General features: G+C 46.5%; 1 protein-coding gene across 3 annotated transcripts in view; it reads left to right on the top strand.

The window, feature by feature from the left end:
• LOC147618320 (uncharacterized) overlaps window positions 1-15,897 on the top strand; it is a 33,829-nt gene extending 17,932 nt beyond the window's left edge. For 2 of the 3 annotated variants that reach the window (XM_086774784.1, XM_086774782.1), the window contains 2 exons: window positions 15,178-15,337; window positions 15,450-15,897. In XM_086774784.1, the coding sequence (XP_086630910.1) occupies window positions 15,178-15,337; window positions 15,450-15,523 (234 nt within the window). In that variant the 3' untranslated portion in view covers window positions 15,524-15,897. Of the gene's footprint in view, window positions 1-15,177 lie in introns of all 3 variants that reach the window. The other variant, XM_086774783.1, reaches the window with a different exon arrangement.
• The last annotated feature ends 2,128 nt before the right edge of the window (window positions 15,898-18,025 follow it).

The raw sequence follows: 18,025 nt of genomic DNA, 5'->3' as shown, positions 1-18,025 counted from the left end.
GTTAATGAATTAAGTGTGTTTGAAAGGAAAGAATTAAAAAAGTTACTTGACTCATTTCAAGATGTATTTCCTAAGGAACTGCCATCGGGCTTACCATCCGAAAGGGCAGTGGATCTTCGTATTAATCTAGTCCCTGGTGCTTAACCTGTTAGCATTCTGCCTTACAGGATGAGCCAGGTTGAGGAATATGAGTTAGCTAAATAACTCGCAAACTATTTGAGGATGGACTAGATCCGTCCAAGTAAATCACCTTGAGATGCGCTTGTGTTACTTCGGAGAAAGAAGGATAGCACCTGGCAAATGTGTGTAGAATTGATGTATTGCCAAGCTTATGGCAGTAGTGACATTTGCCCTTCTTTTTAGGCTTGTTTGCATCCCCTTTGTCAGTCTTTTCACCACCAGAAGAGGTGTCACATGCACTCTGCACTGTAGTGCATGGAACTGGCTCATCATCATTAGTGTAACATTGTACAGTATTAGTTCCATTCAGGATGATATTTGTTGTACGCCGTGACTCCATTGTAATCCTCAGTCCAGGATAAGTCAGGCACGAACTACGTAGGTCATTCTCAGCCACCATAGGAAGTCAGTCAGTCAGTCTAAGTCCCTTAACCCACTTAAAGAGACGCATTCATGCATATACAGTCAGTAGAAACCTTACGGTTTGCATTAGAAAGCATTCTGCATATTGCACATCATTCATACATTGCATCTAGACCATGGCAAACACCCCAGATATCATCTAGTATTTATCAGGATATTTACTAGGAATTTTTTGGTATTTTTCCCATCATTTCCAACATTTATACATCATTATTAATCATGGAAATGGGATGGTGAGTTACAGCAGTTTCCTTTTGATCCTGGTGGATAGCTATTGAACTTTATCTTTTGTTGGTGAGCATAAATGCTCTAGTAGACAGGGGGGTTGGCAAAGTATGATAGGCAAAATTTTGAAAGGTGTTTTGGGCTTGTGTACATATGGGATGCCCTGAATACCTTGGCAGGTGTACAGAGTGGATGGTTTGGTAGTGGGCTAGTACAGGCTTGTCCGGAGTGTGGTCTGCTGGAGATGGTATCAATCGTTCGGTTGCTTTGTACGTGTGCGCGTCCCAAAAATAGAGTGGGCACTCGTAGGTTGTATTCGAAGGTGTGCATGGAAGCATGGGGGCAACTAATTGTTGGGAGGGCAATATAATGTGTATGAGGAGTGAGGAATATCCAAGATTTAAAAAAAAGCATAAATGAAAGGTGGCTACGTGTATGACAAGCAGGTGAAGGAGGTGGGGCAAGAATTTTTAACGGAAGGAAAGATGCCCGATTCAGGCCAGGCTGGCGGGTTCTTCCAGAAGACGTCCAAGGTGGTGACTGGTAGCGACGAAAAGGAGTCTAAGAGCCGCCGAGCAGTTTGGTGTTGGCGTTGCTGCTGGCGAGACAGGGAGTTGAGAGTTGGGTTTTGAGTGGGCTGCTGCGGTGGTGGTGGTGCAAAGAGAGGCTGTGCAGAGCTGGCGAGGGCAGAACAAAGGAGTTGCCTTGCTTTTGTCTTGGACGCGGCTGGTGACTGGCGAGGACAGAGAGAGCCTTTACGTGTGGTACTGTAGGGAGGTGGCCGCCTCTGGAGAAAAAGAGTGGAGGGTAGGTTTTGCGTGTGGCGCTGGCGCTAGCAGTGGATGGTAGCGACGGAGACAGGGAGTTTCTCAGTGTTTTGGCCGCCTCGGGAGAGGGAGGATTTGCAAAAAACAGGGGGACTGGCGACTTGTGACGTGGCCGCCTGTGGATGCAGAAACGGGGGGTAGAAGTGTGTTGGGCTGGTTTTGCCTTGTAGTAGTTGATGGCTGGCAGATATACTCCCTTGGAGAGCCGCCAGTTCTCAGTGGAAGGCGACAGAGAGATATAGCTTCTGGTGAGAAGATTTGTTGTGTTGGGACCGCTTGCTACTCGGATTGCAGCTTCGCCAAGAGAAAGAGGGACCGGAGCTGGTTTCAAGAGAGGAGGTGTTGCGTTGGTTTTGGTTCGCTGTTGCTGATGGCGAGCAGGGTTGTGTGTTGGTATCCTGTGTGTGTTGATTTGCAAGAGAAGGCGTGATTGACGTGTTTGGTGGTGTAGTCCACGGGTTTACACTCTCACAGCGCACTTTGTGCCAGCCTTTGATTACCTCGTCATGCACACAGTGGAAGTGTATGTGTTGCTGGGTGATTACTTGTCTATGGTGCCTCTGTTTTGAGCTATTTCTCTGGTGTGGTGGGTGTGGTGAATTGTGTGAGAAGTGTTCCAGCCAGTGTGCTGGTGGTGCCCCCGGTTGCTAGTGATTCCAAGGATTGGGGGAGTGGGAAGCTATAGAGGCCTGTTTCTTGTTGTTTTTTTTTTCCCCTGAGAAAAGATCCTTTCATTAGTTATGTAAAAACGCCCGTTGGGCTACAAAAGATCCTCTCTTGCTCTCAAGAAAAACAGAGCAGAGGAGGCGTTCCACCTCTGCGGCCGGCGAGGCTCGCTTCCTCTTTTGGCGAAAGAGAAAGCCTGATGGGGGTATCCTCAGGGGCGGGCGAGGGGGCTGCGGAAGAGTCGCTCTGAGGTGGGGTGGGAGGAGCCTCCATCAGAGTCTGAAGCAATGTCGAAGGCAGAGCGAATGCGGAGAGTCGTGCAAGAATCGAGCTGCACACAAAGGACGGAGGGGGAAGGCGAAAGGCAAAAAAGAAAAGAAAGCCCCAAGGGACGGAAAAATCAGAAAAAAAAGGGGGGGGGGGTAAGGCGGCGAAGACAAAAAAAAAACCCTAGGGGGGAGGCGGAAGCAGCGCAAAGGGGGATGAGCAGAAAAAATAAAAAAAAAAGGGGGGCGAGGGGGAAAGATAAGGCGACGGCGGCGCAAGGGGGGGGGGGAGGCGCTGGAGAAGGACTGGAGGGTGTGAAGGGGGATGAGCAGGAGCTGGGGACGGCGGGCGCTGCTGCGCTGGGGCGCGTAGGACAGCCAGGCGGGAAAGAGGCAAACGCGAGGGCTGGCGGGGGGGGGGGGGGGGAGAAGCAGACGCGAGGGCGAGTGTGGGGGGATGGCGTGCAGTCAGCGCGAGCAGGGGGGGCGAGAGCTTCAGCGAGCAAATGTTGCTAGATTGTTCGGCCTGTGTCCTGTTCTTTTTTCCACTCCACATTCTTTTTTTGAAAGGAGGTGTTGCGTTGGTTTTGGTGGGCTGCTCTGCGGGGGCTGGTAGCACGCAGGTAGAGAAGGAGTTAGTGGTGTACTTGGTGGTGGTTGTCGCCTCTGGAGAGAGAGAGAGAGAGAGAGAGAGAGAGAGAGAGAGAGAGAGAGAGAGAGAGAGAGAGAGAGAGAAGCCGCCTCTGGTAGTGGAGAGCTTTGGGAGCATCGTAGCAGTGAGGAGGAGAGCGATGATGACAGTATTACTGTTGTGATAGCTGGCTGAGCAGAGAGAGATGCAAAGCTCATGTGGGTTGTTTTGTGGGTTACTGCCTCCTGGTGTCTCAGGGCAGGGGTGTTGGTTTTATTGTTCTGCTGTGGCTGGTGTCTGGTGCTGCCAGAGAGTTTTTTTCTTGATGGGGTGCAGCTCGTAGTAGCGAGTAGGGACAGCCTTGTGAGTATACATCTTGTGTGTTGATGTGAAGGTGTCGTGTATGTGAGATGGTTGTGTTGGTAAAAGCTTCTGTGTCGGAAGAAGCTGTATGAAGTGTTGATTGGGGAATTCAAAGATGGAATGATACTGGTGATGTATCTGGCTATGGTTGTGTGTTGGTATCCTGTGTGTGTTGATTTGAAGGAGAAGGCGTGATTGACGTGTTTGGTGGTGTAGTCCACGGGTTTACACACTCACAGTGCACTTTGTGCCAGCCTTCGATTACCTCGTCACGCTCACAGCGGAAGTGTGTGTGTTGCTGGGTGTTTATTTGTCTATGGTGCCCCTGTTTTGTGCTATTGTTCCGGTGTGGGTGGTGTGGTGAGCCGTGTGAGAAGTGTTCCAGCCGGTGGCTGGTGGTGCCCCAGGTTGCTAGTGATTCCAAGGATTGGGGGAGTGGGAAGCTATAGAGGCCTGTTTCCTATTCTTTTTTTCGCTCCACAACGGGATCACCACCTCCTCTCATAGAGAGAGGTTGAGAGGTGTGAAAGCCCAAGTAGGAAGGTGGTAAAGAATGAAGGGTGTTGTTGACCAGTTGTCTGTGTGGGATAACCTCATCAATGTTGAGCAATTGTTCCTGCAAATCTTTCACTTTGGTGAGATGATCTGACATGGAGTCACCCTCATCCATAGAAAGAAGATCCAATTGCCTCTTCAAGTAAGCAACTCTTGCCTCGTTGCGTACTTGATACATTGCTTCCAATGTGTCCCATGCAAGCTTCGATGTCTTGTAAGACCGAATGTGTGGATTAATAGTCCTTTTCACTGAAAGGGCTATCAAGGACATGGCTTGTGCATCCCTAGAGTCTCATCTCTTATGCTCGTGTGGAGCAGGTTCTACCTCAGGAGCTCTTTGAGCATCTCCTCTCTGAGGTGTTGCTGGCAGCTGGCTGTATGGTAAGTGGGCGTGTGTCACCACACACGATGCCCTAAAGCTCTTGGCTACTAGCAAATTACGGATCATGAAAGTCCAGAGAGAGTAGTTTGATCCATCCAACTTGTCCTCCTGGGTGAGCACACCAAATACATCTGTAGCATTTTGAGCCACGTGGACAAAATACACCTGTAAGCAAACCAAGCACCAATGTGCACTGCCAGGCAACCAAATGTCATGTACAAATTTTTGCCTGCAACCTGAAGCAAGTATAAACCTGCACCAAATTGTCCAATTACACACAATGTGTATACATTTGTGACAAATCACCGCTGTAATCCCCAATCACATGCTCCAATATGAAAAGCCCCAATTTTTATGCACTGCAATTGCTTCAATGTGCAGCCAATTGCCCAATTTTCACAAAAGCCCCAAATTTTTTCAACTGGAAGACGCTTAATTTGCTGATTTTGAACTTAATTTGAAAACCCCCCAAAAAGCAACACGTTCAATTTTTGGCAATTCTGCAGTAAATACTTTCCATGCAATTCTGCCTCCTACAATTTCCCATGCAAGGGGAAGTTTGCCAAACCCCCAAAATTCATTGAACCTGCACTAGAATGTCTGCGAAAATCCCCCCCCCCCCCCCCTTTTTTTTAAAAATTTAAATTTAAAATACCTGCAAGCGAGATGCCGTGCTTGAGATGTCCAGGTACAGATGGCAGGTGTCAGACGAGCAGGTACATGTGGCGGATGTCAGACGAGCAGGTATGGATGACGGGTGTCAGATGAGCAGGTACAGGCTGGCCAGTGGGAACTGCATGCTGCAGACCGGCGAGGGACGGGACTTCAGATCTGGGCGGCGGTGGGTGTGTGGGTAGTAACCGTTGATCTGGACAGAATTTTAGACCGGATGGGCTTGTAGTGCGGTGGAGCTCCTTGTGAGCACGTACAGCAGCGGAGGGTAGAGACGGGGCAGTGTAGCCACTGGGCGAGGTGGCGGCGGAGCTCCCTGCACTAGCTCTGCCAGGAACAAGAGGCGGAATCGAGCAACGGCAGACCTCTGAGCAGTAGTGCCGCCGGGCAGGGAGGCTGGAGCGGGCGGAGGCGGTTCTCTCCACAGTAAGAACGCCGGCGCGCTCGAGGCTGGACTGGGCGGAAGTGGCTAGAGGGTGACGGATGGAACTTGGTCGACGGACGAACTGCACACGACGAAAATCTGCAGGGCGATGGAAGAAATACAATGGCAGCCCAACTCTGATACCAATTGCTGGTGGACTCTCACACTCACACACACCAAAGTTTCGTACAGATTAGGGTTAGGTGCATGAAGAAGAAGCTCACACAGAAATGAGAGATAGAGAGAGCCAAAACACCAAATGTGTGGTAGCCACAAAATGCAAGTCAACCCTTGCATGTGTGTCACATCCATATAATATAGAAGTACAAAGGTTATATGGATAGAGTGTCCTTTCACACTTGATATCCAAGGGGAAAAACGACATGGGAAAAAGTGCCCTTGGTTAAGTCCTGTTCACACATAGCACTACCATAAGTGAGCATATGGCTACAGCCATATATTTTTTCTTATTGGTGGATGATTTTTCCAGGAAGGTCTGGGTCTTTTTCCTGTCCCAAAAATCTCAGACGTTTACAAAGTTTAAAGACTTGGTTGCTATGGTGGAGACCAACACTAGACTCCAAGTCGTCAAAGTGCGCTTCGACAATGGTGGTGAGTTTACTTCTCAAGCATTCACTGACTTTTGTACTTCCCATGGCATACATAGACAGTTGTCTACTCCCCACACTCCTCAGCAAAACGGGGTAGTAGAACGGAAGAATAGGACCGTGGTTGAGATGGCTCAATCTCTTCTTTCTCATTCTCAGCTTCCTCGAAAGTTTTGAGCTGAAGCAGTTAACACTGTTGTGTACATCATCAACTGTTTCCCCACAAAGACAGTCAATGGGAATACTTCGGACAAGGCATATTCTGGGAGAAAGTCATCAGTTTCTCATTTCCATGTCTTTGGATATGATGCTCATGTTCATGTTCCCGATTCTCATCGGACGAAGTTTGACCCCAAATCCACCAAAATGATCTTTGTTGGCTACAACGAACACTCCAAAGCCTTCCGGTTTTGGGATCCCAGCAAAGAGAAAGTTGTATTATCTTGGGACATGCGCTTTGATGAAGCCCCGGAGACTTCCAGATCCTCGGAATTACCACTAGCTTCATCAACACCTACCTTGGTTCCACGCTCACCATTGGTTCTTAGCTCTCCTCCGCCTCCGTCGAGTACCTCCTTTCCTCCGTGGTGGCTTCCCATCCAAACAATATCAAACAAGCATCCAAAGAGAGAGGAAGATAAATTCTTCCCATGGGTAAAGAGAAGATCTTTAAGTCATTCTGGGATTTCTCCACCCGGATTGAGGAAATCTGTTAGATTACAACCTTAGAGTGTTGGCATGCTTATAGTTGATTTTGCATTAATGACTTCCTTGATGCATCATGCAAGAGCCTTTTACACGAGAGGAGGCCTTACAAATTCGTGAGTGGTGGCTTGCGATGGAGACGGAAATGGATGCCATTAACAGAAATCGCACATGGGAATTTGTTCCATAGGAAGGTTATTGGCATCAAATGGACTTACAAAGTGAAGTTTCTTGCCGATGGTTCACTCGACAAATATAAGCCCCGCTTGATGGCTAAGGGCTATGCCCAGAAGTAAGCTGAGGACTTCTCGAAGACTTTTTCTCCCACCACTAGGTATACCACCATTCACACTGTTCTTGCCATTGTTGCTCACTTCTCTTGGCCCATCTTTCAGATGGATGTCAAGTCTGCGTTTCTCAATTGGGACCTTTAGGAGGAAATATATGTTGAACAATCCCCTGGTTTCATCCACGATGGTTTCGAGGACCATGTTTATCTCTTCTACGGAAAGCTCTTTATGGCCCTAAACAATCTCCCAAGGTGTGGTACCAAAAGATTGATGCTTTCTTTCTCTCTCTCATTCTTTTGAGAGAACTCTTGCGGACAATAACCTTTATGTTTTGATAGAGGAGGATCACATTGTGATTATCATTTTGTACGTTGATGTTCTTATTCTCACTGGATCGAACCTCAGCTGCATTGCTATGATTATGGATCTTCTGAGTCATACCTTTGAGATGACCAATCTTGGTCTACTTCACTACTTTCTTGGCATGGAGGTTTGGCAGTGCCCACAAGGGATATTTCTCTCTCAACAAAAGTATGCTAAGTGCTTCTCCGATTTTGGAGAGGCTCGGTATGAAGGACTCTTGCTCTTTATCTTGCCCCATGGACCCAAATCAAAAATTGAGTAAAAACGATGACTCTCCACCCTATCATGATCCTACTCAATACAGAGTGCTTGTCGGCTCGCTTATTCATCTCACCATTACTAGGCCTGATCTTGCTTACATTGTTAGTATCCTAGCCAATTTCTTTCAGCACCACATACTTCTCATTGGCAGGCTGCTGTTTGTGTTCTCAGATATATACAGATATATACAGGACACCTTGACACATGGGATTTCATATGGCTCTAGTCTTGATTTGGTTGGCTATTCAGATTCTGACTGGCAAGTGATCTAGATATTGGGAGATCTACTACGGGCTATTGTTACTTACTTGGTACCGGACTTATTTCTTGGCAAACTAAGAAGCAGCCTACAATTGCTGGTTCTTCAACAGAAGCAGAGTATCGAACTTACTTTGAAACAGTCAAACATGTCCCTTCTCCAATGCCTACCGTTGTCTGCTTCAACAGTCAGAGTGCCATGGCTCTTACTCGGAACCTAGTCTTCCACTCGAAGTCCAAGCACATTGCTGTTCATTAGCATATGGTTCGTGACTACTTGGTGCTCGGTACCTTAATACTGGAGTATTGTCCTACTAGGGACAATGTGGTGGACATCTTCACCAAGGCGCTTTCCAGTCCAACTTTGGATCACTTACTACCACGCGCTGATATTGGTCCTCTTCAGTGGAGCTGAAGAGGAGGTGTTGGAGGGGTCATCTCCACTGTTCTGGGTGCTTCCCCGTTGTTTCTGCACCTCTGGACGACCTCCCCCAGCCTAGGAAATTTTCCCATAATTTTTCCGGATTTTTTCCACATTTTTGGCACCTTTTTCTGGCATGTTCCATTTTATGCTTCAGTCGGCTTGCGTTATGTTGGCCGACTGCTCTGGGAGCTATATAAGCATGGGCTTTGCCCTCAATTGTATTATCTCATTTTCCGCATACTCTAGGATCTTGGCTGCACCTACGGTGTGCCTCGTGTTGCCTACTCCAGCATTGTAACCACCTTTTGGTGTATATGCTCTTTCCTCAGTTCTTGTGCATCTTGTATTTGTGAACTTCAGTTCTCTTTCATTGTTCGACACTTTGTCAACATTCTCTTCTATGTCATGCACAGGTCATAGTATTGTGACTACCATCGCCCAATTGCCCAAATGCACTTGAGCAACATTCTCTTCATCAATTGCATCCACATTGTCAGCTCCACATTGGTGTCTTGTAACACTTCCGAGAACCTCTTGGGTTTTCTCCTTGGCATAGCTGAAAACCTTATCCGATTGGTTGAACACCAAAATAATGTTGGATTTAGGATTTCTTTAGCCTGATGGAAAGCTTATGATCTCTATTTTCCCGATATGTAACCGGTTTTACTTCAGTCCAGGGGTAACCATTCTCTGTTTTGACTTCTTTGGAAAGTCACCTAGTGGCGGTTGACCATCCAAACGATGTCCAAATGAAGTGCTCTTTGGCTCATAGGATGTACTTTCAAACCATGTAATCACCATGTTGTTCATCTCTGGGTCCACTTTCAAGTTGCGGTGAACTTTGTTAAAATGGCCCACCAAAACAAACTCTAAATTGAGTGTGCTACGGCTTGTAAGAAAGCTCCAAGATAGCTCTATTGAACTATGTAAACGCTTTTAAAATAGACCGTAGGGTTTTTCGGACTGAAATTAGGGTTTAGTACTTTCTGCAGAAATTGCCAAATTTTGCACATAAACCCACCAAAATGCATAGATCAATAGGCCTTCACATCCATCATTGCCTTAAGTGTTCTTTGGTAACAAATGAGCATCAACTTTGGCTCCGAAGACATCATACATGCAACCTCGTGTCATGTATCTTGCTCACGAACATAGCTCATACATGTGTCAACCATGTCTTCTGTATTGCAATTGACATTGTCATCATTCCTTGTCCATATTGATTGGCAAGGCAAGTATCATGTAACCAATGACTTCAAGTGGAAATGTTGATGCCGTGCGTCTCTTTCAATGCCTCCTCAATCACCAAGGTACCTAATGCTCTTCTTTACCACTTTACCATGGCGTTTACCTCGGATCATTGGGGATAGACCAGCATCATGTCCGGGGCTGACCATCCAAACGACATCATGGTAAGGAAGATTCAACCAAACTCTCTGACTTGGCACCTCTTCTCTGCTTGCCAAGCCTACCCTTGCATCATACTTGATTCAAATGACAAGAAAATGTAATAGGAGTAGAGATGTGGCTTCCTTACAATGGGGTGCATGAACTTATGTCAAAACTTTTATCAATATGTTGAAGAAAAGCTCTCCTTCCCCTTAGTTGCAAGCGATGTTGAAGAAGAAGTCCTTCTCTCAGTTGCAAGAGGCCTTTGGAAGAAACATTCCCATCCATGACAAGAAATCTTAGTCTCTCTTCTTGCCACCATAGCTGCAACGGTCATAGAACGTTTAATGTAGATGATTGGAGGTCCCGCTGATCGTGTGCTGCTCAAAGCCTGCACGGTTTGTACACTTGAAGCAATCTACACAAGCACAACTTCCCCTTGAACTGAAAAGCTTATATAAGCCAGTGCGGCGGTGCGTCTGCAGCTTCCCACTCAGTAGAAGCAACGACGTATACCAAAGCAAGTTGTGTTATGCATCAGAAAATCAGACAACAGCAGCAACAAATGGCAGCCAGAAAAGAAATTTAGAGTTCAAGCTGAAGTTCGCAGAGCTATCGCAAAGTCATATTGCTAGTCGATGATGATGCAGCTAGTTCTTCATAAGTCTGGGGCGATAAAGACCCTTGGAGCAGAGTTTGTCTGCGACTTGAGATCAGAACGGTAGGATGCTGGAATCGTCGGAATTTGGGATCATCGAAACGTTGGAATGCTGGGATCGTTTGTGATCTGAGAGCCCGAACGAAACGGTAGAATGCTGGGATCGTCGGATTGTTGGAATATTGGGATCGTTTGCGATCTGAGAGCCTGAACTGAACAGTAGGATGCTTGGATCATCAGATGCTGGGATCGTCGGATCGTTGGAATGCTAGGGATTGTCTGCGATCTGAGAGTCCGAACAGGTTGTTGGAATGCTGGGGATCCTCTGCGATCTGCTGAGAGCCCGAACTGAACGTTGGAATGCTAGGGACCGTTTGCGATCTGAGAGCCCGAATATAACTTTGGAATGCTGGGGATTGTCAGAGCTTCAAGCTCCTCTTTGGCTCTTGGAGGAAGTCATAGCTGGAGCACCCTTAAAAGGGGAGAATGCTGGGACCATCTGCGATCTGAGAGCCCGAATAGAACTTTGGAAATGCTGGGGATTGTCAGACCTTCAGGCTCCTCTTTGGCTCTTCGAGGAAGTCATAGCCGGAGCACCCTTAAAAGGGGAGGATGCTCTTCAAGCTCCTCTTTGGCTCTTCGAGGAAGTCATAGCTGGAGCACCCTTAAAAGGGGAGGATGCTCTTCTCCTCCGGCTGGCTGTTCTGGGAGGAGAAGGCTATCTCATACATTGGGGGGAGGGGAAAACAACCACACAGTGCCAAATGGGCTCACCATTACTGTTAGTAAGAAAGGGACCGTGACGTCAGATCCTCAGGAAGGCCTCCCGATTTAGAAAACAGAGTGAAGACTTCAGAAGGCATTGTACGTGCTAAAACAGGCCCCTCGGGTGTAGTACCATTGTACTAGTGCATAGATAGTTGCTTTCTTTGTAAGTATTGGTCTTTTTTAGAAGTCCATCAGATGCAAATTTGCATATTTTCTCTCAGAAGTGTAGACTTGAAATGCTTGTCCCCCACCCTCCTCATATGGCATGATTACCACCTCAGTGGCCCACGCAGCTGTGCCCCACATAACAATATGCGGACGGGGGACAATCCATAGTGAAAATGTGTAGGATCCGTTGCCAAACCTCTTGAGCCTTCGAGGAATCTCAAAGACAATGATGTTGGGACTCCTAGGGATGGCACACCTCGGACATGATGCTGGTCTACTCCCAATGGCCAACCAAGTGCCAATTGCTAAGCTCCTATGTGCCAACTGCCACATGAAGAGTGTGATCTTCAGTGGCTGAAAACTATCCCACAGCCGTTTCTAGAAATCTGAGAGAAAGTGCGGTGGGAGGCCCTAGGATTGCTAGTGTCTTGTTGTTGTTGGAGTGCCCTCAACCTCTAGCATCTGAATCCTACGGCCCAGCCATGTAGTGTGTTAATGCAAAAAATGGGGTGCCAGGTGCCTCCTTAGTGTCCTATGGATCATGCCATGTCCACTCTCCCGGGTCCCACTGGCATAGTTGTTACGAGGCGCACCTCTAACAGTTCGAGGGGTACGACTGCCTGATCGTGGTGTCCACATTTTTTTTTTTTGCTGGTTTGAGTCTTTAGATGGGAGCTTTAAGGGCCCAAGGCAGCCCCCCTCACACATACTCTCTCTCCCTCATTCTCTCCCTCCCTCCCTTAAGCCTTTCTCAAGACCCAAAGTTCAAAGTTCAAAGTTCAAACTTCAAACACACTAGGATGATGATGTTTTTTATACCCACTTTTCGAGCTCTCTATACTCTACCGGTTCATTTCAGTTTATTTCATTTTACTTTGTACCCTTGAATCTTGATGATGTATCCAGATGATGAGGATGGACTAATTTGGTCTCATCGGTCATTTTGGCCTTTTGCAGACGTTTAATATAGCTTTCTTTCTTTCACACACACACACTCTCTCTCCCTCTCTCATACACACCCTCTCTCTCTCCCTCCCTCAAGGCTCATACATACACACTCTAGTCTCTCTCTCTCTCTCTCTCTCTCTCTCTCAATTGTCACTATATATATACGCCTCTGACGCCTCTAACAACCTTGCCCACTGAAGACGCGTGAGGGGCCGACCCTCCCAAGTCCATAATCACCAGTCTCTCTCTCTGGCCACCTTGGCTGGTGAAGGGTTCGATGTGCCACTCATGTGCATGAAAACCAATCACACTCACCCTCTGCAAGGTAGGTGCATCCCTTGAAATCCTCCAAGGGGGTCTCCACTCTCTCCAGTTTGCCATGAGGTCCGATAGAGAAGGTGAGTAAGGTGGAGCTCTCATCCTTGCCATGAACTGCTACGGGTATATCATGCCTCGTGAACACTCCCAGCCACTGCAGGGGAGGAGGGTCCGGTATCAAGGCTAGCCACTTCAGAGGGATGGGGTAGTCGATGTCGAAGTGAAGTCTGTCCCTGCCCCGGATCCCAGTAAGGCCTGTCTCCTAGGCCTTTGGGAGTAGCTGAGTGAATGTAAGCCAATCTCTAGGTGACCTAGTAGGGTGCGTGCTCAAAGCTCCCCATGATACATGCGGGTGAGCCGCGAGCTTGTGACCACTAGGCAGACGGACCATGGGGTTCCAGATCAGAGAGGCTTGTCAGAGAGGCTCCTCGGAGGGTACTTGAAGGGCCCAAGCACGCAAGAGACTGGTTGCAAATCTGTCCTCAAATGCTGGGCTAAAGTCTCGAGCCCACATCTTTGTACAGGTCCCGTACATGGTCATGGTCAGGTGTGTATGTCCTAGACATGGAGTCAGTGCATGTCCCTTATGTCTATGTAACCCTCACTGCTTGGATAGGGTAGAGTCCCTAAGCTCCAGGAGCGGCACACGTGTGGGTTTGGGAAAAGTAATTATGTGGGTTCTTTTGGTATTCAGTCTAGGGTCATGCCCCTAGTGCATTGCAATTTTTTCTTTTCTGGCATCCGAATGCGTTGACTACTTGGATAGGATAGAGTCCCTAGGCTCCAAGAGTGGCACAAGTCTGGGTGTCACGTGCATCCCACACTTGGATGCCACGTGGATATATCTGTACAATAGGTGCATGACTTGGAGTGGTAACTAGTCCCTTGTGAGCCCCAATCGGGGACGAATCAGCCAGGGTTCCACTGTAAGTAGGGTTCCACTCTAAGTGTCTGGGGTCAGGTGTACAAGTCTCGTACATGGTCTCGGTTAGGTGTGCACATCTTGCACATGGAACAGTGCGAGTGCATACTATGAGTCACCCTTTGGAATGATGACAAGTATTCCGGGCATTGATAGGCATACAGCTGCATGTAGAATTGCATAGAGTGTAGGGGCAAGGTTTTACCCATGTTGCTCCACACTTCGGCCACATGGGCAGGCTGTCAGCCAGGCCTAGAAGGCCTGGGCAGCCAGTCAGCCAGCTTCAACACTTCGTGGATGGTTTGAAACCTTCCTTGTAGGTTGTTTTTTGTGCACATCGGCCCCATGATCTTCTGGACTGCTAGTGTTGTATTAGGGTAAGGTGATGAGATTGTACCACTGGAGGAGATCCCTAACCTGGAGGACATGGCAAATTATATCCATAGGATGGTTTGGGGTCGACCGTTGAAGCTACATGCGAGTCAGTATGTAGTTCGAAGAGTTGTTTCCCCGGTTTTATTGCTGAGGACATCAATGGGTCTTATAGGGGAAGTATATTCTATCCCAAGTCCCTAGCAGGGTTAACAGGTATGTCAGGTTAGGTGATCTAGTGATTGTGGGTTAGGCATCTTATGGGGCATTACTGGCCACCAATTTGGCTTTCTTTCCCATGTAGCCCCTTTCCCCTCTTCTTTTTTTTTTGCTACATTGTACATTAGGGCATCAGCAATCGAATCAACAGCAGCAGAGGGAGGGGCATAAGGATGCAGCAAAAAGGCTCAGTATAAGCCACAACTGTGACAACCATAGTTATGAAGAACGGGGAAATGCAGAAAGCTTTGTGGAACCGCCAGAGCACAAACCCTGGGCCAGCAAGACATGCCAGGGAGAAGAAAGGAGAAAAGAGAAGAGAGGGGGAAGGGAAGGCACTGGAGAGGAAATGGAAGAGGGAAGGGAGAAGGTGGGCGAGGGGAAATTTAAGAATGCAAGTCATCTGACCAACACCAAATTTGAATTGGGGAATGCAGAGGGAAAGCACTACTCTTTTTCTGCCTTCAATTTCTTGTTGTGAGGTGTGAGACAGTTTTGCTCCAAATCTTTCTCCCACAAGGAAGGTATGACAGACCCCCACTCTCAGCCAACACCTGCGAAAGGCCATCATAGTTGGGGCTGACAAGCTCATCACCCAACCATAACTCCATCCAGAGGAACTCTGAGCTACCAAATGTATGGCTAGAGCACAACCAAGCCCATGCTTTGGTTTGCATTCCTTGGGAATCCTCTGGTGGGGAACTCTTAGTATGATTGAATAGCTTATATATGCAGTGCATTATAGTAAAAGCACACCTACTAATAATTAGATCCTTACACAATATTGGAGAGTGCCTTACTCTCACCATGCTTTCCGGTGGTTTAATCATTGATATCTTCTTGGCTTGTCTTCTCGTCTCTTGTAAGCAAAAAAGTTTTTCCTGTAATGCAGGTAAAGGTGGAGAAAAGAAGATCACATGCGCATGAGAAGTTGATGAATAAGCTAGCAGCTGCCAGGCAGAGGGTAGAAGAACGCCGCGCTGCTGCCGAAGCCAAACAGTGTGAGCAAGCTGCCAAAACAGCCCGTCGGGCAGACTACATTCGGCGCACAGGTCGACTACCATCTTCGTTTTTCAGCTGTGGCTTCTGTCACTGAGAGATTGAGCATATATTCCTACATGTGGACAACAAAAAGCAATGTATGATGATGGATAATCTGTGCAGAGGCAGACCATCTTCTCTGCTGTTGGCATCTCCCTTATGTTGCTCCTCTTGGCTGTGGGCAAGGCGATCGATAATGTCGTATAATAGGAGCCTGCATGCTCAGATTTTCTAGAGGAATCCTTCCCTTTTGCTTCATGGAAGAAAGCACTCCCATTTTCTCAAGTTTGTTCCATGTTGCTTAGGCCCAGAAGAGCATGGCCAGTTTGGATTCTGTTGTACATTCTATTCTCTTACTTGATAGTTGAAAGGGTACATGATAAAAAATATTATATAGTTGAGGAAGGCATATTGTAGGCCTATATGGATTAACTTTTATAGAGTTTTGCTCAAACATCTTTAATGTAAGGTTGTAGGTCACTTTTCTGTCAGGTTGTAGAGTGGTGGGCCCTTGATTGTCCAAGTGGCATCCTGCTTCCCAGCTGGGGGCATGAGTTCTATTCTTTACACCTGATATATTGTAAGACACACTCACTCTCTCACGCGCACACGCACACGCACACGCACACGCACACTCTGTCTCTCTCTCTCTCTCTCTCCCCCCCCCCAAAAAAAACCTGAAGTCTTATGTAGGGCACTTGTTTTATCCTCTCTCTCTCTCTCTCTCTCTCACACACACACACACACACACACACACACACACGCACACACTCACTCTCTCTCTCTCTCTCTCTCTTACACACACACACACACACACACACACACACATACACATGCACGCACACACTCCCTCCCTCCCTCCCTCCCCCCCCCCCCCCCCCCCCCCCCCTCTCTCTCTCTCTCTCTCTCTCTCTCTCTCTCTCTCTCTCCCCCCAAAAGAAAAACCTGAAGTCTCATGTAGGTCACTTGTTTTATCCTTGGTCAAGTTATTTATTTATTTATTTGTCTCTTTTACACATGTCTAAAGTTAGAATTTGCTGGCTCTTGAGAAGATAGCACTAAATGAAGCCGTACTCCCTTGTTTCTCTAAAGAGACTATGCAGACCATTTGTGTGTAACCGCCATACTGTATGCATAGTAAGAGAGCTCTTGCATTTCTGAAATGTCTTGTCAAAATGTATTCAACTAGGTTTTGAACAATGAGTAGGGTGTATTCATTGACATAATGAGGCAGGGTGCAGCATGTTAATGTCCTAATTAGTTTAATCTATCTTATCTGATTCCTCTTGGATTAGTACTCATATCATACAGTTTGTAAGCTTTGAAGTATTCTAACATCACGAAGGCTTACATCTTCTATTACACACTGAAGAATTGAGGCCAGCCTGCATCCCGCATGGCTGGTCTGAGACTTAAATCCAGTAATTTCCAAGATCTCACCTTACCATCTTCCTGTTGAAACTAGTCATTGTAAGCAAGGGAAGAAGCAAAGCCATGATAGTAATAACATTGTCTTAGACAGCACCTCATTTGTATCTTGGTAAGGAGTTGATTTGGGAGGGCCTGGGGTATATATGCCAAGTAAATCATGCCAGAAGCTCAAACTTATGTAGGTTTTCGGTTATCTATGGTGGGCTTAAATAGGATAGCTTGTATGTTTGTAGGGTAGGGGTATATCCATTGGCAATGCCAGGGTTACCATAGGAGGTAGTAACCATAGTAGGAAATATGAAGATGTACTAAGGTTTCAATCAACACTTTTAATAGCTTGGTTTTACATTATGTAGGATAGTAACCAAAGCAGAATGTATCAGGATGCACTAAGGTACCATTGTACATTTTTAATAGCTTAGGTTTTACATTATGTAGGGTAGGCACAAATAGGGTAGGTTGTAGTTATGTAGGGCATAAATAATATTCCAAATGTAAGGGTAAAGATAGCTAGGAAGAATAGAATATAACTAGTAGTAACCATAGTTGAAAAGAGCAAAATCATTAGTGTTTAGTAGTGCAGGGTAGCACTAAGAATAGAATATAGCTAGTAACCATGGTTAAAAAAGTTCCTTGTGTGTCAAGATTTGCATGCTACATTCCTCCTTTAGTAGCATCTAATTGTGTTTTAAATTTTAATGCAAAATTCAAACCATTAAGTTTTGTAAGTGTTTTGCCTTTAGTCACTTGGTGTACTTTTACCAAACAAAGAGATGTATGATAAGAGCATGGGCACCCTAATAATTAAATTGAAGCCTTGGAAGTAAGCACCTTCAAGCATGATTCCTCTTTGAAGACATAAACATAAAGCTATTAGTTACAGGGTTAGGAATCATGCTTGAAGTTTTCATGCTCCTAGTATGAAAGTCTTCCACAATCCATTACCCCTAGATCTTGAGGTTGAAGTTACTCAAAAAGGTAGGTTGAAAGAACAAGCAAATAGAGGATCTCTTTGCATCTCTAAACTTAAAAAGGAGGACTTAATGAAAAGGTTTTGTGTTTAGATGTCAAGAGAGAGAAATGTACCATGGAAAGGGTTACTTAAGGAAAAGGTTTTGATAAGAAAGGAATTGTACCATGAAAAGGTTTACTTAAGAAAAAGGTTTTGTTAAGAAGGAAATGTACCATTAAATCAAGGCACTTAGACTAATAGCATTTTAATGGCTTATATATAATCCAATCTAAGCGCTTTGATTTTCAATTATTCT

Source organism: Cibotium barometz, chromosome 35 (genome assembly GCF_041138505.1).
Source record: "Cibotium barometz isolate CiBa-2024 chromosome 35, ASM4113850v1, whole genome shotgun sequence".
Lineage (NCBI taxonomy): Eukaryota > Viridiplantae > Streptophyta > Polypodiopsida > Cyatheales > Cibotiaceae > Cibotium > Cibotium barometz.
This window is presented reverse-complemented; position numbering and strand designations above follow the sequence as displayed.